This window comes from Hemicordylus capensis, chromosome 3, assembly GCF_027244095.1.
Source record: "Hemicordylus capensis ecotype Gifberg chromosome 3, rHemCap1.1.pri, whole genome shotgun sequence".
NCBI lineage: Eukaryota > Metazoa > Chordata > Lepidosauria > Squamata > Cordylidae > Hemicordylus > Hemicordylus capensis.
The window spans coordinates 309,831,363-309,852,593 of NC_069659.1; the positions used below are offsets into that span (position 1 = coordinate 309,831,363).

Genomic DNA, 21,231 nt, shown 5'->3' on the forward strand with positions numbered 1-21,231 from the left:
TGCCATCATTTTTGGCAGTGAGCTGTGGGGAGAGAGCAGCCGAGCTGAGTGTGGTAGCTGCTCTAATGAGAGCAGCCACCGTGCTTATGCCCTGGGGCACTCTGGGATGCAGAAGGGGGGAGTCCTTCTGTTCCTAGTGTTTCCCTTTGCCACACTGCCACTCATGTGGTGGAGAACAGTGGCCATTCATCGACCAGCAGGCGAGTGTCTGTCTTCCGCGCAGCCCGCCCACCCTCCCGAGTAGGTCATGTGAAATACCTTGTCGTGTTCTTTATTCATTTAGTTTACTTTCCGAACACGGGCACTAACTGTTTTCTGTTCTGTTCATTTGTTCATTAAGTCAAAGGATTTCTAAACTAGTGCTTTGAATTTGCCTATGTGATACCTAACAGAGTCTGAGAGTAGATTCACAGTATTCTCTTTCCTAACTTTAAGAAACTAATTAATTAATTAATTAATTAATTAAGTGGAATAACAATGTAGTGTGCATTCACACTGAAACCTTTTTGTGAACGTATTCACTATGTTCTAGTTCACTGCCACCACATATTCCATCAAGAGACCCCAAAGTAGATCTTATTGATACTGGATAAGATCACGGTATTTATTGTGTTTTTAACTGCAATTCTGTTATTGAAAACCTGTTATTGAAAATGAGCTATTATGAACTGAAAATGAACTTGAAGAAACTGTTATTAAAAATGAAAGAGGACCTACAACTTCCCAAGACATCACATTTCATGACTAATTTTACTCCCAGTTAGCTTTTCCGAATGTTTAATCTAAATATACTTCTCTATAGTTTAGAACCATTATTTCTTATCCTATTTATTCTAAATATTCTTGAAGTATACAGCACTTTTCAACATAGCAAATATTTAACAATCTCTTTTACCCTAGTAGATCCCAAGAACAATGTGACACAGCAAGGTTGCTTTGTGATAGGCAAACTGCTTGTTTGTATAGCTAATACCCTTTAAGACTATGGCCAAGGCCAGCAAATTGCTTACAGTGAACATGCAGTGAAGCAGCAGATATTCTTTGTCCAGCTAATCTGCCCTTTGCCTCTATGCTTTTGTCATATTTAGTGTCTAGATAAATCATAGTGCACAGAGTACTATGTTGGTATGTCTGATAACGCTTGAGCCCTCTCCCTAAAAATAATGGTATGCATGTAAAAGTGTACATTATGTGGGGTATACATGTAGGATGTTACAACAAAAACCTGGTGGTGAAGGTCAAGACTGGAAGGCCTGGGCAGGGACAGGTTAGTAGCAGAGGTGACCTAGGTAATTTTGGAGCCTGGACCTAAAGGCCTTTGGAGCCCTCCCACCTGCAACTTAAGCATCATTTTTTAACACGTAGGTTCTTGAGGGCACAAACCATACCACCTAGGGCAGACTAAAGAGGATTTGCCCAGTAGCCTTGTTGTGCATTCACTGTACCCAGTTTGCCACATATGTGTAGTTGTATTTTTTTAAATGTTAGTTCAAGGGGCACTTGTAATTGCTACTACACAAAAGGACTCTGCTTTTAGGTACTTGATGCTGATTTCCTAAAACATCCCCACAAGCCCAGCAACACACTCTGAGTGAGAGCTGAATGGAGAAGACAGAACAAGCAGTGCAGATCCACACAAAAAAGAAAGAAAGAAAGAAAGAAAGAAAGAAAGAAAGAAAGAAAGAAAGAAAGAAGTGCAAGGAGTCATGCCAGAAGATTAAAAGTATTCCACATACCATAAGCAGGTACAAAAGCACTGTAATTTGGACAATAAAAATAAGGTTTCCTGAGAAAAACAACAAAAAGCTAAGAAAATATTACAGCAGAAGCAATTTCAAAGCACATAGAAAAATAACCAAGAACACCCTCCTGATTAAAATTTACCATCGAAGTTCTGTTAATTTGCCCATTTGTAGCATGTTTAGATTCATAAGAGAATGGCCTGATAATTCACTATAGTTGGCTAACATGGGAAGCAAACACACCTATTACATAATATTTATGAAGGATGTCATCAGAAGAAAAAAATCTGGGATACATATGTAACATGGCAGACATGATGAAAAGTGAGTTAAGTACTCTTACCTTTACATATGACTGGATACAGTGGTCTAATTGTTCTTCATGGAACTTGTCAACAATATCAGTAAGTACCCTGTAAAGTAAAAGTACTGAGTGATCTTTTAGCATGATGCAAAAATATATGGCAGTAGTGCAATCACGACTAGCAGCTTCTCTGGAGCTTTTAGACTTTTAATGTTGAGCACAACCAATTCATGTGAGACATTATAGTTCATAGAAGATCATTTCTTTGAACCAAGGAACACCCCAAATCTGTTTTAACTGATAAATGTGCAGAATTTTTGAAAATAAAACGTAAGAGCTAGAACTCTAACCAAAATGTAGAGCTGGGCCCTTCCTTCAGTCCTATAAGCCAATACCTGGCAAAAGAGCCTCAAATGCTTTTATTTTATTGGAATCTGGGAACTTGCTCTGCTCTGGGTGCAGTACTGCTTGTGGTAATCACTGCTCTGCTCAGCCTTTGTATCTCAGTCTGTAAATGCTCTAATACAGCGGCAGTCACAAAGACACAATGAAAGTTCAGTGTGCTCCGCTCTAAGAAAATCCAGGCAGCAGAATGTTCCAATGCTTAGGAAAGGAGAAAAACATTTTACTTAGAATAAAAATGACATATTACATCCCCAGTATTGCTTGCAAGTTGCTTCAGGGAATAGATTCATCTGGTCTCTGGGCATGTCCATGGTGGAGTGCAGAATAGGGATGTGCACAGAGATCTTCGGTGCCAGCGGGGGTAGCGCTTTAAGGGCGGGGGAGGGTGTACTCACCCCTCCCGCTGCATTTCCCCCGCCGGCGCGCTGTCAGTTTTAAGCCCCTCGGGGCGGCAGCGTTCCTCCCCGCCGCCCCGTTTCTGCCATTGGCCAGAAGTGGTGAGTGCGTGTGCGCCCTTTGTGCGTGTGCACGCCCCTCTGCCGTGCGCGTGCACGACGGGCGCACGTGCACTCGCCACTTCCGGCCGATGGCAGAAACAGGGCGGCAGGGAGGAACGCTGCCGCCCCGAGGGGCTTAAAACCGACAGCGCGCCGGCGGGGGAAATGCGGCGGGAGGGGTGAGTACACCCTCCCCCGCCCTTAAAGTGCTACCCCCGCCGGCGCCGAAACGGCCCCAAACCCGAAACGTTTCGGAGACATTTCAGGCACATGCCTAGTGCAGAATCCAAACTCCACAAACTATTCTGGAATTTGGACAAAGAGGAATGGATCCATCCCTAGCTGTGCAAAAACTTTTTGGCTTATTTAGCAAAGTTGCAGACTCATAGATGTCAACTGCAAAATCCCAGTTGATTTTTGTGAAAGTGGATTGAAAATTTATAATGATATTCTAAAGTCAAAAAAGACATTGACAGGGTTCAAAGAAAAATTATTGGGCCAAGACAAACTACAAAGGGCATAATTTTAAACAGTACAGTCTCATGCCACACGTGAGCCTACAGTTTTGTGAGACCCTCAGGGATTTATTCTTGTGATATTAGTTATATTTACTTACTTATTCTTGTGATACACAGGGCAGGTTCAGATGTAACAATGGAAAGGAACATAAGAACAGCCTTCTAGATCAGGCCCAAGGCCCTTCTAGTCCAGCATCCTGTTTCACAAAGTGTCCCATCAGATGCCGCTGCAAGCCTACAGGCAGGAGTTGAGGGCATGCCCTCTCTCCTGCTGCGACTCCCCTGCAACTGGTACTCAGAGGCATCCTGCCTCTGAAGTTGGAAGTGGCCTATAGCCCTCCAACTAAGAGCCGTTGATAGACCTCTCCTCCATGAAGTTATCCATGAAGGAAGTAGGATGGAACTGGTGATTCCTCAGGAGTGCACATGTCCATTTTGTTGCAGCCACTTCGTGATGTCTGAACCCCACCAGTGCTGGATTGCCAATGGTTTCCTCGACAACCAGACATTTTCTGCTGAACTTCAACTCTTGGTTATAAATGGTGGACAAATGTGGACAAATGTTGGGTAGCTTCAGATGACATACAAATGGCCAGAAGTAGCTGTTTGTGCTGGGAGTGTGCTTCCTGGGAACCTCCACTTCCCTCTTATTTACTTGCCACCATCACATGTGAAGCTGCTTGCAGAGGGCTTCAGAGAGAAGAGAAGATCGGCAAAAAACCTCCCCTTCCCCCATGCAAGTGACCACACTGCTTTAGTCAGAAATGCAGCACTTTCACATCCACTTCTTTGCTGCACATGTGCTGTGTTAGGATATTGGTGAAAGTCTTCTACAAAGCCCAGACAGAATCTAAGCAATACATTAGAGACAATTCCAAATATATTGCAGAAATCAAGATTAGAAGACTGAGTCTCCAGGAACTTGAGGTCAGTGGGGTTCCCATGGTGAAGTAGACAAGACACTAATGCTTTGTTTTTTAACCGCCTTCCACACTGGTCACAAAATGTTATCTACAATGAAAAGTCAGCTTGTTGCTGAAAACAACCTATCATAATGATTACATATTTGATGCTTAACTGTTTTGCGGATGCAGTGATGAAGAATTTATTGAACCCCCTCCCCTGCAATTCTGAATTTTGAGCAATCAGCAAGAGTGAAAAAAGTCCTAGGTGGTTCAAAATGTGTGGTCAACTTGCCTCTGAGGCTGGAGGTGGCCTATAACCACCAGACTACTAGCCATTGATAAACCTTGACTGCAAGCGTGCAGCATTAGTCAGGATGTTAGCCTCTCGTGGTCTTCTGTCTCCACTTTGCTCCCATGTGTGCCTTTCTGTCTAGTGGTGAATCATTACGGATACAGAAAAGAAGTCAAAAAAATCACATGTGGGGAGCTGCTATATGTTTCAGGTATTTTAAAACACAAATATGTGTTTTTAAAGTTAAGGTGCCAGACAGACAACAGAGCAAATGAATACCTGGTCATGGCAGTTGTAATCTCATCCTCTTTATTCTGTACAAGAACCCTGAAGAGCTGGTTCAGGATCACAGGAAGAAAATTCATAATTACATGGATCTTCTCAATTCTAAGTAAATTCTAATTAAGAAACAAAATGCAAAAGAGAGAAAGGGTCTTCAGCCTCTACTCTTTCTTAATAGCATCATTTCATTTAAATCACTGAAATTAAACTTCATTGTAAAAACAGTTCTACACGTTCCACCTGTAGTTTAATGCTATATTGTAAGTATGATCATGAAGGCAGGGCCAGGTTGGTGCAATGGCTACAGAGTCTTGATTTGGACCAGGGACTGCTGCTTTTGAATTCTTGTCCATTGGGGTGAAGCTCACAGGGAGTTCAGCCGACTTTTCCTCCACTGTGAGCAGGAGCAGCAGTGTGGCAGAGGCCAAAGCTGGGATTGGGAGGAGGAAGTCCTCCTGCATCCCAGAATGCCCTGCACCAGCAGTGCAGTGGCTGCTCTCGGTGAGACCGCTCCTTCTTCTGGCTTGCTGCCTGAAATGGTGGCAGACTGGGGAGAAACCTTTATCCAGCGGCGATTGCCCAGATGATCACCTGCTGAGGTAGAATGAACCCATGGTTTGTTCCACCTGGGTAAAACATGGGGTAGAAGAACAGGGCTACCCTTGGCTGGAGCAGCCAGTTACCCCAGGTAGCTCAAGTTGTGAGAATAGCCTCTGGGTGTGCTTGGCCTGGTCATACACTCTCACATTAACCTACACTACAGAGTTTTAATAATGATAAAATGAGACAACTTAAGCTTTTTTGAGGGATATGAATGTGAGAAATAAATAACTATAATGCTTCTCTAAATATAGGGTGATTTCCGACAGCTGGATTCTTCTCTCTCCTATGCACTTGAAAGATCACGTGAAGTAACTCAGTTTCCCTAGTGCTAGCAATGTCTTGAACACTGAACTATGGAAAAATTACCGCACAGAGAAGTATGCGGTTAATGAGCATATTTCCTTATTCCACCTATCCTGTATCCTGCACTTATTTGAATGGAAAAAACCCAAAGAGAATGTCTATGGGTCGGTATAGATGACACCACCTCAGCCAACATGATAAGAAAGGGGATGCATCAAGAGTGCATCTGTCCCAATGCCCTCCAAGGATGTCCCTTCATCACATGGAGGACTGTTCATCTGAATGGCCACTCTACATGTGCTCCAAAGGAGTGGCTATTCAGATTAACAGTCCCCACACGCAACAAAGGGACATGGCAGGAGGGTGTCATGATGTCCACAGAAGACATGATGAAGGATGTGCTCTAGGCACATCCTCTTTCTAATCACATGGGCCAGTAAGGTATCATACAAACTGGCCCCATGACATAATGGTTCAGCTACATTTTGCTCACCACATGGTTGCACATTGTGCAGATGCTTTTGAATTAAAACAGAGAAGAATAGTCCCAGAATATCATTGAGCATTCATATTTGCCACTGCCAACTGCAGCAGTCGGGGGGTGGGGGGTGTAGTCATGTGCACGGACTGGTTCGGAGGCCATTCTAAAGGCCTCCAGACCAGTCCGGGCACGGGGTGGTTTTGGTTCAGGTGGGGGGTTCCACTCAAAACAGGGGGGGCTTTACTCACCCCTTCCATTAAAGTCCCGTATTTTTTGTAGTAATCGGGCGGCAAGGTGCCGCCCGCTTCAATCTCCTCTCGGCGCGGGCTCCTCGTATCCATAACCGGAGCGGCAGGATCGCTCCCAGTCCCTGCCGCCCCCTTCAAGCTAAGTCCCCCTTGGCTGGCGGCCGCCCCCTGAAGCTCCCCAGAGGTCCCCCGCCGCCCCCTTCTTTCCAAATCTACCCCCATTACAAGAGGACGCCAGGAGAACTCCCTGCTGTCCCCTTCCCCCTTGCCGGCTGGGCTGCAAATGGCTTCTAGGAAGACTTTCGCGTGCGTGCGCGAAAGGCTTCCTGGAAGCCATTTGCAGCCCAGCCGGCAAGGCGAGCGGACGGCAGGGAGTTCTCCCGCCACCCCGCTCGCTAAAGTAAGCCTTACTTTAGCGAGCGGGCGGCGGGAGAACTCCCTGCCGTCCGCTCGCCTTGCCGGCTGGGCTGCAAATGGCTTCCAGGAAGCCTTTCGCGCACGCACGCGAAAGTCTTCCTAGAAGCCATTTGCAGCCCAGCCGGCAAGGGGGAAGGGGACAGCAGGGAGTTCTCCTGCCGTCCTCTTGTAATGGGGGTAGATTTGGAAAGAAGGGGGCGGCGGGGGACCTCTGGGGAGCTTCAGGGGGTGGCCGCCAGCCAAGGGGGACTTAGCTTGAAGGGGGCGGCAGGGACTGGGAGCGATCCTGCCGCTCCGGTTATGGATACGAGGAGCCCGCGCCGAGAGGAGATTGAAGCGGGCGGCACCTTGCCGCCCGATTACTACAAAAAATACGGGACTTTAATGGAAGGGGTGAGTAAAGCCCCCCCTGTTTTGAGTGGAACCCCCCACCCCAGTGCCGGACCGCAGCTCCGCGGTTCCGTGCACACCCCTGGGGCGGGTGGCTGGGGCTCCCCCCCCAGCTGGAAAGGGCAGGCCGGGTTTTGGAACCGGGCCTGCCCGCTCCATTGGGGGTGGGGTGAGCCCCCGATGCCACCCCTTGCCACCCCTGCGACTGCCACAGCTGTCACTGGCAAGTTTGAGGTAAAATTTATCTTTCCTCCTGCCCCATTTCTTTTCATTTAAGCCCCCAGGTCCCCCCCTTCCCCTGTACTGGGAAAGGGGAATTAGTTATTTATCATTACAGGGGAAGAGGGGACCAGGAGGCTTAAATAAAGAGAGTAAAGGGGAATCCTTACCGAATTCTCCTTTACCAGCACCACCTCAAAACCGCCCCCCCCCGCCCCCAAACCAGGCCCAGTTTAGGTGTGCACAAAACAGTTCAGCTTGAGTCTGGTTCGACTTGAACTGAACCGGGTGTCCCATTTTTGTACACATTCCTACTGGTCACACACTGTTAGGCTAACCTGCTGGGCTTGTATTCAACCCCCTATGCAGCCAAGTAATAGGAAGGACAGGAAGGAGCAAGATTCAAAATCACCAAATTCCTGAACTAAGGCAGATCGAAATTGTGCATCTGAAGCCATAGCTTTACTCTGAATGCTCTTGAGCAGCTTGCATATAGCCAATCTATATAGCACGCTCTCAATATAGCATGCCCTCAGCTCCTGCTGTACGCTTCCAGTGGCATCTGGTGGGCCACTGTGTGAAACAGGATGCTGGGCCTTGGACCTGATCCAGCAGGGCTGTTCTTATGTTCTTAATCTCCTATTTAGCTGTGGGGAATAAAAACTGCTTCTAGGCATGAAGCTTTTGTCACTTAGAAGAGAGCTGGATCGCTTCCCTTTCAAGCAATCCATGTGTATGAATGAATGAAAGTATAAATGTATGGCAGTGATCCTCACTATTTTTCACACAGGTGCCCCTTTAACAAAAACCTTCCATTGTGAGAGCTGTTTCCCACTGTGTGATCTCCACACAGTACTGAGCTTTTCTCAGTGCTGGGAAGGGCCTTTAGGAGAGATGGAGCCCTTTCTTATGAGCCCTAGGGGGATAGAATGGGGAAGGGCTATTTGCAGGAGCTCAAGGGGGCTCTGTTTCCCTTAAATGAGCCCCCCCCCCACTTTACACTTTGGGGAAAGTGTAGCACTATACAGTGGGAATGGTTGTCTCCATGTGGTGACAAGACCATGCTTCACACAGGCCCAATAAACAATCAGTCAGGTGGCTACACTTAGGGTTGATGGGGGCTACCACTGGCCACCAAGCCTTACAATGAAGAACGCTAATGTATGGGTTAGTAAACATCACTTATGTAGCAACTTTTGTGGTCTTAATTTGTAAGGCTGCTTTGGTGCCATTTATCAATATATGATGGTGATGATGAAGATGAAGATGAAGAATAACTCACCGGTATTATGGGTGCATTTTTTTTCTTTACTTAAATGAATTATAGAATCATTTAAGCAAGGGAAATGTGAAGCGCAGTGTTACTTAGCCATGATTGTTTCTGCTCATTTACCTTACAAGAGATGATGAAGTTTGAGGTAGGTGGTTGGGAGAGAGCCCTGGTCCTTTTTTGGCACTGCTGGAAAAATCTATTCAGATATGGATCCTAAAAACAGCAGATATATACAAATATTAGCACAGAAGCAGGAATTCTGGCTTGCAGAATTTTTTGGCTCGGGCCCGAAAAATATCGGGGGACATCGGGGGTGATTCGGTTCGGCCCCGAATCACCCGAAATTGCTCGTTTCGTCTGTGCCCGAAATTTTTTGCACATCCCTACGCATTACATGCAAAGCGAGATAAGTCAAGCCTTAATTTGTTATAATTGTGATGATCATGGCGTACAGCTCATGAAAACCCCAAATCCACAATCCCAGAAAATTAGAATATTAAATGGAACCAAGAAGACAAGGATTGTAGAATAGAACAATATCGGACCTCTGAAAAGTATACAGTGTACTGTGCTTGATTGGCCAGCAAACTCGCCTGACCTGACCCCATAGAGAATCTATGGGACATTGCCAAGAGAAGGATGAGAGACATGAGACCAAACAATGCAGAATTGCTGAAGGCTGCTAATGAAGCATCCTGGTCTTCCATAATACCTCATCAGTGCCACAGGCTGATAGCATCCATGTCACGCCACATTGAGGCAGTAATTGCTGCAAAAGGGGCCCAAACCAAGTACTGAATACATATGCATGCTTATACTTTTCAGAGGTCCGATATTGTTCTATTCTTCAATCCTTGTCTTCTTGGTTCCATGTAATATTCTAATTTTCTGAGATTGTGGATTTGGGGTTTTCATGAGCTGTACACCATGATCATCACAATTATAACAAATTAAGGCTTGACTTATCTCGCTTTGCATGTAATGCGTCTGTCATATATCAGTTTCACCTTTTAATTTGCATTACTGAAATTAATGGACTTTTGCACGATATTCTAATTTTCTGAGTTTCACCTGTACAAACCCTCCTGAATAACTCCACCTTTTGCAAAATATAGTTAGGGATGTGCGAACTGGTTTGAATTTGAACAAGGCATTGGGTTCAACCTGCAAGTATTTTGCAGTTGCGGTCTGCAGACTATTACTTTCCCTGCAATGAAAGACACTGTGCACTGATAACCTTAATTGCTTAATGACTGACCTGAGGTCAGCAATTAGGTCAGTGAAAGTGTTTCTGCAAAATCAGCAACTTGCAAAATGGAAGGAAAGTATAAATACCTTTAAAAACCCATATCTTAAGAACTTAAAATCCCACGGACTTGGGGGTGCTTGGGATGGCTTGAGGCCATCCCTGCTGTGCCCCCTGACCCACTTTGGGGTGCCCTGCCACCCCCAAAAGGGGGGTTTGGGGCAGCCCCAAATCCCCACTATTCTCTAGGGGAATTTTTTTTAAAAAAAAGAAAAAAGAAATTCACCATTAATAGTACCAAATTGCCTTGGGGTTTGGTGGGTGGTTGGCACCCCTGGGTGCCGACCACCCCCCTTTGCACCCCTGGGTGCTCCACATAGGGAATAATGGGTAATAATAAAACAAAAATTTCAAAATTTCATAAAAAATCGTATGAGTGTCCGATTGCTTTGGGGTTTGGGTGGCAGGTACCCATGGGTGCCAGCTACCACCCCACCCACTTTTGGAGGTTCGAAACAGTACAAAACGTTTCAAATTCTAACCGAACCAGGGGGGGTTCGAGCAAAACCAAAATGAAACCACCCCACCCTGGTTCGAACCACCCCACCCCTGGTTTTGCATATCTGCAGTGGGGTAATGGACACCTGACCTCGATATATGCAGTGGGCAGGGAATGGTAGGGGAACGGTAAAGCCTGCATATCCATGGGTTGCTGCCATTTTGTGTCCAGGAGCCATTTCATAGCTCTCTTTAAAAAACAAACAAACTTGGCACTGTTGGGACTCTTGGGGGGCATCATTCGAGTAACAAATGACTGAAGAGCATGGTAGGGCACTTTATTTGGCCCATTTACCGATTTTGGGGGGGCAATTTTGGACATTCTGGGAACCTTCCCCCCACTGATTCCCATAGTCCTAATACCTCGGTATCCATGGATCCCCCCCTCGTTAATAAGAGCCAGTGTGGTGCAGGGGTTAAGGGGTGACCTGAGTTCAAATCCCCATTCAGCCATGGAACTCACGGGGTGACTCTGGGCCAGTCACACATCTCTGAGCCTAACCTACCTCACAGGGTTGTTGTGAGGACAAACATAACCATGTACACTACTCTGGGCTCCTTGGAGGAAGAGTAGGATATAAATGTAATAAAATAAATAGACAAATGGATAGATAGATAGGTAGATAATGGGGTTCTCCTGTACTTAGTCCTTTTTCTTAATCATTTCCTTCCACTGGAGAGCCACTACCAGTCAGTGTATATAATACTAAGCTAGATAAAGTAGTAGGCTCTCTCAGTAATAAGGAAGCATCATATATTCACATGGCCTTGGTATTTTTTTTTCTTTGCTCTTGCCTCTCAGCATTTAGACACAAGATGCTGACATTGGCTTTAAGTAAAGGCAGAATTTTATTAAAAGGTGGATGTGCAACTGAAATTCCTACTGAATAGCTCCTGCCCTCATTCTCCAGTTCAGGTAAAACAATGCATAGGCAGGACTTTGGAAAGTAGTGGTATCTTGCAGTCTCCCTTGTTCAGGACAACCTGTCCTAGTTCAAAACCTCAGAGCAAAACTTTGCTTTTCCCTGCCCACAAACCTTGAGATGTGCCAAGGAGGACCAGAAAGCATCATTTGGCACTCAGCCACCAACCTTTTTAGTTCAATGAGGCTGCCAGGCCACAAAATATTCCCCATTCCAGGTCCCCTCCAGATGATGAACCTACCCAAACCAATCTAATGCCTTGTAGAGCTCCTCACTATACCATATGGCAATGAGAATTAGGATGGCTATATGCATTTGCCTCTTTTAGTGCATTAGATAAAACAAAATAAGGATGCTTACCTGAGTATAAACAGTCGATACAACAAATGCAGACACTTTGAATAGTGGCTTCCCTCCGTCTACCCATTTAATGTCACTTCCACTGTGCTGCAAAAAAATTAGGAAAAACCCCCATCCTGTTAGAAAATTAGAAAGAAAGAAAAAACCCATCCTGAAAAAAAACCCCATTCCTTAATTTGCCAAATAGAGGCAGTGTGAACAAGTTGGCTTTGTGGTACACTTGTCATACCACAGGGTCCAGACTGGCACCTCAGCCTTTGTTGGATCCATTCACACTTTTCGCTAACAGCATGGGAACCTCTTCCTTGTGGCAAGATTCAGTTCTGCCACAATAAGTGCCTAAATACTAGAACCACAGACAAAGCCAATCAGGTCAGTTCTTACCATCCTTGTTCAATAAAAAATGAGCACATTTGTAAATAATATTGCGTCAATTTCCCACCCCACTCCTACTACAGTTGCAAAATTCTATGTGCACATTCAGCAGGTTAGCGCAAAGACTTATTTCACTTTGTGTGGTCATATGCTTTCGATAGATTGCCTAAAATCAAAGAAAGATGTAACTGTTAAAAATGTCCCAAATAGAAGCAGCTGAATGTGTGAAATCATAGAGAAGTGTCAAATCACAATCAATATACTTAAGAGCCTTTGTTCTAAGAGCCAATTTACACCCAAGTGTGGCCGAACCCCCATGGCGTTCTGTGAGGGTTTGCGAGCCTTTTGTAAAAAAAAATTTTTTAAACCTTAAACCCCTGCTGGGGGATTGCTGAATGCGGCGGTGGGGTGTGTGTGTGTGTCTGTGGAGGTTCCCCCTCCCCCACAGGCCTTAATAATCACTGCTGCAGCCAAATAACAACCAAATAACAGTCCATTTCATGCAAAATTGTAAGGATACTGCATGCTTCCAAAAGAATCAAAGACAAACCATTCAATACCTTTCCACTTGCAGAATCCTGAAGACTTAGATAACTGGGAGGCAGACTGGTGGCCACTGGGATGTTATGTTCTTGAGACACTAGCTGGTCATCTTTTAACAAAGGCAGCCAAGCATATCCCACTGTACCCAAAAACAAAACTTAGCATAAGAATTTTTGAGTTAATTCAAAACAAATGAACAAAACAAATAATCGGAAAAGAAAATAAGAAACACTTGAGACCCAAGATGATGATCAAAACATATAGGAATGATTCAGAAATTTGAACAAAAATTGAGTACAAAACTGAGTACAGGTACCTGATGTTTCCAGAGCTTCTTTCTTTTTGGCATTAGCTTTTGCATTTATATCACAGGTGACATGATAAAATGAAAACAAAATGTGATGTTTCTTATGGAGTTGAGTAGGCAACTCTATTTTTACCTGAAATATAAAACATTGCATTCATATTTTGTTTAAAGAGAATCAAATAAGAACAAGAGAAGGATTATAAGGTTCAGTGTCTCTTCTGCCACTATCTTAAACCTACTATCCTTGTTTCAAAGTGTACTGAAGCTACAAGGCGCATATGCATCTCTATTCAAAGAGGAGCTGCCCCACTCAGCTGTATGTCACAGCTATAAGCGACACAATGGGGATGTGAGCACAAAACTCTATCACTAGTGTGAAGAGAGGGAAGCCTTGTTTACATAGAACTAAAAAACAAACAGGATAAAGGCTAGGTAATACATCTGACTGATTTCAGCAAAACCTATTTCTTTTAACCCTTTATTAAAGTAGCTGTCTGCTTGTACACTACTTTAAAAAAAATTGTAAAATACTAACCGGATAACACTCCAGTATTTATTTATTTATAAACAGCCAGGTGGCTCACAGATCACTAACACAAAACGTGAAAACCACCATGAAAAAGTCTGTAAGAATATAATGAAGAGCTAACATATTTAATGATCTCTTTGGATAAACACATCTTGTAGGCTCATAACTAGCAACTTTAATACTACTATGATCAAGTGTGGTCAATTTCTTTTTACATAATCTTTCTATTTATTTGTTTAGATTTTTATCCTGCTTTTAAAATAGTGTTGCCAAAGTGGGTTATAAGTATAAACAAGTTGTTCTAGTAAAAACTAAACTGCCTACTTTCCTTTCACTATCCGTGCAACTGGAATAAATTTGATCCAAATCAGTTAGGCAGTTCACAAGCTAGCCCACTTGCACCTCAAATGTCCATGTGTCTGCCATCTTGAATTGGGGTGGGTGGCATTATCACAAACTAAGCATTTGACGTGTCCCTATGTAGGGATCTACAGCTGTAGCAAATTTGGTTCAAATCGGTCAGGCAGTTCACAAGATAGCTCCCATGCAACTCAAATGTTTATGCATCTGCCATCTTGTATCGGGATGGGTGTGTGTCACTCACTACAACTGTACTCAATTTGGTTCAAATCGGTTAGACATTCCACAAGTTAGCCCATTTGTGCCTCAAAGGTTTACGCATCTGCCATCTTGAATTGGGGTGGACAACATCAATACAAGCTATGCCTCTGAGGGGTCCCATTGCGTCCCTACAACTGTACCTGATTTGGTTCATATTGAGCCAGGCATTGTGAAGTTGTTAGGGGGAACAGACACACAGACGGACACACAGACAGACAGACAGACACACGGAATGCCTGGTGATCTCATAAGCCTACTGGAAACTAGGCTAAAAAGCAAAAAGTACATAAAACTTCCAACAGTAGCTCTGATGGGGGCTGGTTGGCTGCAGATGGAATGGCTGCAGGTAGAGCTCTTTAAGGAGTTTTAGGGCCAAGACTGAATCCCTTCCTCCAGGAATTGGTATGGGTTTCTCTGCAGCAGGGACTTCTTCTCTCTACTCTTGCTCTTCTGCTGACACCCACAGCCATATCTTAATTCATCTCCAGCAGATATATACAGCCTGTTCTCATGAGCAGCCACGACCGGGCTAGGACAGCCAAGCCTGGGCTTTGCTGTCTGTTAGAACCAGCAGGAGCCAAGCAGCTACCGCCTAGGGAGCCCACCTCTTAAACAAGGTTAATGGAGCAAGTGCTCCTTTAACCCCGCTTACCTGATTGTGTGCCAGTGCTGGCTGCTTTTAGTCAGCACTGAAGCACTGACAGGTGCCCGTGCCGGGAGGATACTCCAATGCACTGCCCACTTGTATGATGCATTGTGGGATTCCCAGGGATCAGAATAACAAGTTCCAGCCCTGGATCCCTCCACCCTGCTCCGTGCTTCATGGAGTGTGCTCTCACAACTGAGCCTTGGATTGTCTGTGGGGAAGGTAAGCTCTTTGGAGATTTCCCTGCATACCTGTTCTCAGCAATTGTGAGAATCACCTCTATGTCTCCTTCCTCCAAATTGCAGGCATCTGATTTTTTCCAAACAGTTTTTTCCAGTCTCCTCCCCACAGTAGGTTTATCTATCTTAATGTTTATTTGGTGGCTTTTCCCTCAAGGATATCTTTTTGGGTGTTTTTTTAATGAAACAAAGCTCAAGGGAAGCAACAGGAGGGGAATGTGATTCAATGATCCTCAAAAGAACAGTGGCAAAGCTGAACATGGAGCTGGGTGGGAGGTTTCGTAATTTGGAAAGGACCAGCCAATCAACACGCTGTACAGCCAGTTTATCCTGGAAACAGGAAGAACCAGTTGCTACTGGGCTCCTTTCAGTTTAGTGGTCTGTATTTATGTCCAACAAAGGGGATGACTATAGATCCACAGTAGGCTAATAGCTCAGGGTATGTCATCATGTTCTCCTTTCATGACCAACACTTAAGGTAAGAAGAGACATAGTGACAATCAAACTTAAAAAAAAAATTCTTAGGTGAATCTCATACTCAGATTCCATTTTTAAAAGCACCCCCCCCCCCCAAAAAAAATTAATCCCCCCCTCCTTTTCCCTGTAGTTTACTGACAGGCACAAAACTCTCACAATCCACTTGTGAGGGGAATCACAATGAAACTGTTGCTGTGGTAACAAAATGTTCAGTGCTCTTAATTACAGTTCTCTTGATCTGACCGCTAGAATAAAATGCATGAACTCTGTTAGGGAATATACAAACGTTATGGCTATCCTGGTGATAAGGATGATCGTGTGCAAGTTAAGTCACATAAATTTCACTGAAGCTTACTTATTAAACATAGTACAAACCACACAACAAGTTTACGTATAACAATTTCTGCAAGAGATCTGCAGTCATCATGTGATAAGCATAATCTGCTCAGGTGTTATCACTGGGCCCAGTCCAAAGATGTGAGCATATAGTTGACAGCATACAGGCATATGCATGTCTAGGGATGTGCATGAACTGGTCTGGAGGCCATTGTAGAGGCTTCCGAACCAGTTCGAACGTGACGCAGTTTGGGGGTTCAGCGCCGGGGGGATGGTTCTTTAAGGGGGGGTGCACTTACCTCTCCTGCCGCTTTTCTCCCGCCAGCGCTCCTTTGTTAAAGCAGTTTTGGGGGCGGTAGCATACCTCCCTGCCGTCCCTACCCCTGTTTCTGGCCGGAAGTACTGTGCGCACATGTGCACATCGGTACTTCCAGCTGAAAACGGGGGCAGGGGCGGCAGGGAGGTATGCTGCTGCTCCCAAAACTGCTTAAAAATGGTAAGTGCACCCCCCAACCTTAAAGAACCACGCCCCTGGCGCCAAACCATGGAGGCGCGGTTCCGTGCACATCACTACATATGTCTCCAATTCTTGGGTTTTTGACAGCAACAATTAAATGTTGCTCATACAGTACTCCAGAGATTCAAGATAAGATATTCAAACTTATTTTAACTTCACAACATCCCAGTAGGCGTGTGCACAAAACAAGTTTGCCTGGTTCAGTTCAAGTCCAAACGAGACTTGAATCGAACTGGGCATGTTCGGTTTTGGCCCCTGAACAGACACCCCTAGCTCGGCATGAATTCAAGTCAGTTCGTGGGTTCTACAGTTATTATTATTTTTTAAATCAACTCACCATTTCTGGGGAGGGTGTCATGGGGGATCTCTAGCGGTTTACCCTCCCCCTGCCGACCTCCCCCCTGATCTTCCCTGGGCTGTTTCTGGGCCACCCGGCCACACAAATGGCAGGGGTGCATATGCAGCAGCCTCCAAATGGCCACCAACACGTCAGAAAGGGCTGGATCAGCCTGAAAACAGACTGAAACAGCCCGGGGGAGATTGGTGAGGGGGAGAGGGAAACCACTGGAGAAACCCCACCCCCACGGCTGTGGCAGTACTCCCCAGAAGCGGTGAGTTGTTAATTTTTTTAAAAAAATGTAGAACCCCCGAACTGGCTGTGGGGTGGTGGTGGCTCAACCTCCAGCTTGAGGGTGAGCCTTCAAGCTGGACGAGTTTCTTGGCAAACCAGCTCAAGGTCGAGCTGGTTCGCAGAGCCCTACATCTCAGTGACTAGACCGAGGCCTTCATGTATGAGCATTAATTGGATCCATTTTTAGAAGTTATTTTACATACTTATGTATCATTTTATAAGGCGAATAACTTAATAAAGTGTTCGCTGGTATTCTGAGGATTTTACAAAATCAGATCAATGTTATCCACATGACTTAACCGATTTAAATTATTTTGAGATAGATATCCAACTACTTATAATCTTATGAATCGTACAATATGTGTCCAGACTACAGGCTAACCCTGTAGCCTAAATAAATATATTTCTTATGGCAGTACAGTAATACGTTTCTAGTGACAGAAAGAGTAGACTGACCTCATCGTAGAAATCAGGGTTCTGAGAATGATGCAGCACAGCTGTGTATGCTGCCGATGTAAACAGTGGTCCACCAGGCTTCCCGTAGATACACTATTTAAAAGATCATGCTTTCATTTAGTTGTTAAGTTTTCTGGATTGTATTTTTGTGGTCCATAGTACACAATCAAAGCTTTTATATAACAGTACAAAAAACTACGCCAATAGTGCAAGGAGTGATTTCTCCCCCCACTCAAAAAAAATTCCCACATGCTACATGGCAAACTACTTCTGAAACAAGAGATCAAATCAAACCAATCTTTATTGTCATCAAAGATCAGATACATAGATTAAGAACAATAGACTGAAACAAGAGAATTTCAAAACATCTTGTGACCTGGGCGCTTTCCAGATTAGCCACTCAACAGCAGCAAAATGCTTCCATTCAGGCAAATCATATTCAAAATGTAAACAGCAATGCACCCAGCAGGGGGAGCAATCTCACGGAAACTAACAACTCAAAAAACTCAGCAACTTTTAAACACCGAATATACGACGTTACAGCGCTATATCATAGCGATTAAATTCGAAACAAGGCATTGGAAATATGAACAGCACCCTGCTGTCAGCCTGCTTTCTAATTTGGAAAGTCCCTGGTGTGGGTCAAGTGTTGTTGTTTTTTTTAAAAGGTCAGTGGTTGACATCCCCACTTACAGTACAACATACAAAGTGACTGCACAGCATTTAGTAGTCGAGAGTTGTGCTGCATGTGCATGGGGCAATTTTTGCCAACTCCTCCTCCTCCTGGGGGTCCCTATGACCCAGAAGTGCACCCCTGAGGGTCATGCAGCCCTTACGGACCTGCTTCCAGGTTGCAGAGCACACTTTCAGAGAGAGGGTGAATTGGCTAGTGAGACTTTGGATTACTAGATGCTATGGAGGCGCTTTGCACACTGTGTTTCCACAGCATTACTGGGGATGTAAGGCACTAATTCCACAGAGCATGCAAAAGCCCTTTGGTCCATTTGAAGTAGCTCTTTGCATCCCAGTTACTGAGCACAATGGACTGTGCATTCACTTTGGGGCATATTTCTAACATGGAAAGTGGAGTAAAATTCAATACGCTGTCCACCTGCACTACCTCACTTATGAGATCGTATGAAAAACTATGTATGACATAGTATGATCTTGTATGAGATAGCATGATAGTTATGAAAGGAGGCTTAGATGGTATACCCTATATCACCTGGAATGGAAAGGTCCTTTTTATCACATTGTACGTGAACCACTTTTCCATTTAAAAAAAAAAAAAATTAGTGGTAGAACTGCAGAGCTGACATTTCTAGAAAAGATATTGTAAAGGACTGTTATGCAATTACAAAAGAATGCATTTGACTGTTCATATTCTTAAAAGAGCTAGATTAAAACAGCCTCAGTTGTAGAGTTTCCAAAGAAATCTCTCTTTGACATGTTATACTGTGAATGGGATTTATCTTTGCTCACCTTCACTGGCTTGGCTCCTTCCTCATCTGAACTTTTAAATTCAATACAGACTGTTATATTCCGGGCCTGAACAGAAAGGTGCACATGGAAATAATTAGCTCATAAAATTACATGCAAATTAAATATGTGTGAAATATATAGCTTTGTTCCAAATCTGGCACTACAACTGCCAAGTTGAGAATGAAGCCCGACAGCTTTATGAAGCTATAGAACCATTTGGAAATATTTAACCCAGTATCAACTGGAGTATATGAATGCAGAAAAAAGAGACTGTCCAGCTTTTAGTCTTGTATTTTTGCAATCCACAAACTATGAAGTCATTCCCAAAATCAAAAATTGTGTTCTACCCAGGTTTGGGAGCTGTGTGTGCCCCCAATTTTCGATTGTGTGGAAGCAAGGTAGGAGGAAAACCTGCGTAGCTTTTCCTCCAACCTTGTTTCCACACAATCACTTCTACCCAGGTTTTCCTCCTACCCTGCTTCCACACAACCGGAAATTGGGAGCACACACAGCTCCCAAACCCGCAAAGAACACAGTTTTTGATTGTGTGAATGACCTCTATATATCCATATACAATACAAATTGATGTTGAAGGTTAATTTTAAAGATATAAGGCTGCAGTCCTGTCATACAGTCTACATATTTAAATCTAATTGATTTTTAACACAATTGATTCCATGAGGATGAACGCTTATTTTAAAACAAGTCTTGTTGATTTTAATGAAACACATTTTAATGAAAGTGCGCTTTTGAATTACTCCTAATTCCATTGGGTTGTATCTTCTTTTCTATTGCCATTTCAAAAGACAGAACATTATTTTTTCTTGAGGGTTTGAATTAAATATATTTTTTAGATTTAGCAAATATATAGATAGATATAATCCACCAAGAATTTCTGCTATGGAAGTCCAAATGCAATTGATAAAACCAACAGTACTTATTTTCACATAAAAGATTATGAAAGAAAGTAGATTCAGAGGTATTCTATAAACAGTACAAACCAAGGGCCAATTCATCTGAACTTGTGATGAATGGCTGATTATTAGGTACACAGCGAGCTTTCAATAAGAAATGAAGCAGTCATTCAACTGCTTTGCCACACACTCAGATCCCTTGTATGAACAGCTGTGAGCAAAAAGCAACTGAATGTATCGATACTCTCCAGAGATCTGGCTGTGTGGGGAAGCAGCCAGGCACCCATTTCCCCATGGACTGAAAGCTGGCTGTGCACCCTCTGATCACATAAAGAAGACTTTGGTCTTTTGCACTGATGATGGTCATACCTTGTTGAAGCATTTTTGGCTATCATATTTCAGATGTTTAGGATAGATATATATTTGGTTTTTATATACTCTGAAAGTCTGAGAATACTTGGTAGATTCTTGGATAAATTCTTCCACTTCTACAGTTGGCTGATGTTCCTTGGTACCATTAAATGGCTTGATTGGAATAAAAGATGATGTGACACGATCTTTGGAAATAATACAAAGAAAAGACAGTCATGGACTTTCAATCTTTTGAAATTATTGATCATAATTACAGGCCATAAGGAACATTATAGGCCATAAACAACATAATTAACTAAGTGAACACAACGGAGCTTACTACTTCCCCTGCCCACCAGCAGCAGTCCCATCTGTCACTTGACAGGCTGCCTTGATTATATATAATTGATCAGTCAATCAATTTGAATTGTATTGTTGGAGCCACAGGCTATGACAAAGACATAGAAGAAAAAACTAAGTTAAACAAATACCATCAATTCAAAAACCATCTTATGGGAGGAGAGCTGGTCTTGTGATAGCAAACATGAATTGTCTGCTTGCTAAGCAGGGTCCGCCCTGGTTTGCATTTGAATGGGAGACTCCATGTGAGCACTGTAAAATATTCCCCAGAGGGGATGGGGCCGCTCTGCCATATAGCGAGTCAGACCAATTGTCTATCTAGTTCAGTATTGTCTACACAGACTGGCAGTGGCTCCTCCAAGGTTCCAGGCAGGGGTCTCTCTCAGCCCTATCTGGAGATGCCAGGGACGGAACTCAGAACCTTCTGCATGCAAGCATTTAGATGCTCTTCTCAGAGCGGCTCCATACCCAAAGGGGAATA

At 44.0% G+C, this 21,231-nt stretch overlaps 1 protein-coding gene and 1 long non-coding RNA gene across 15 annotated transcripts in view; one reads left to right on the forward strand and one right to left on the reverse strand.

Moving 5' to 3' along the window:
* LOC128350375 (uncharacterized) overlaps window positions 1-1,715 on the forward strand; it is an 83,793-nt gene extending 82,078 nt beyond the window's left edge. Inside the window, exon 3 of the long non-coding RNA XR_008319296.1 lies at window positions 1,538-1,715. This is a non-coding gene — a long non-coding RNA (uncharacterized LOC128350375). The remainder of the gene's footprint in view (window positions 1-1,537) is intronic.
* Window positions 1-21,231, reverse strand: part of DOCK10 (dedicator of cytokinesis 10) — a 296,882-nt gene that overhangs the window by 68,582 nt on the left and 207,069 nt on the right. For all 14 annotated transcript variants that reach the window (XM_053308598.1, XM_053308611.1, XM_053308600.1 and 11 more), the window contains 9 exons: window positions 20,409-20,596; window positions 19,126-19,191; window positions 17,644-17,736; window positions 13,201-13,324; window positions 12,902-13,023; window positions 11,967-12,053; window positions 9,000-9,092; window positions 4,943-5,061; window positions 2,086-2,155 (listed from right to left, as the gene is read on the reverse strand). In XM_053308598.1, the coding sequence (XP_053164573.1) occupies window positions 2,086-2,155; window positions 4,943-5,061; window positions 9,000-9,092; window positions 11,967-12,053; window positions 12,902-13,023; window positions 13,201-13,324; window positions 17,644-17,736; window positions 19,126-19,191; window positions 20,409-20,596 (962 nt within the window). The remainder of the gene's footprint in view (window positions 1-2,085; window positions 2,156-4,942; window positions 5,062-8,999; window positions 9,093-11,966; window positions 12,054-12,901; window positions 13,024-13,200; window positions 13,325-17,643; window positions 17,737-19,125; window positions 19,192-20,408; window positions 20,597-21,231) is intronic.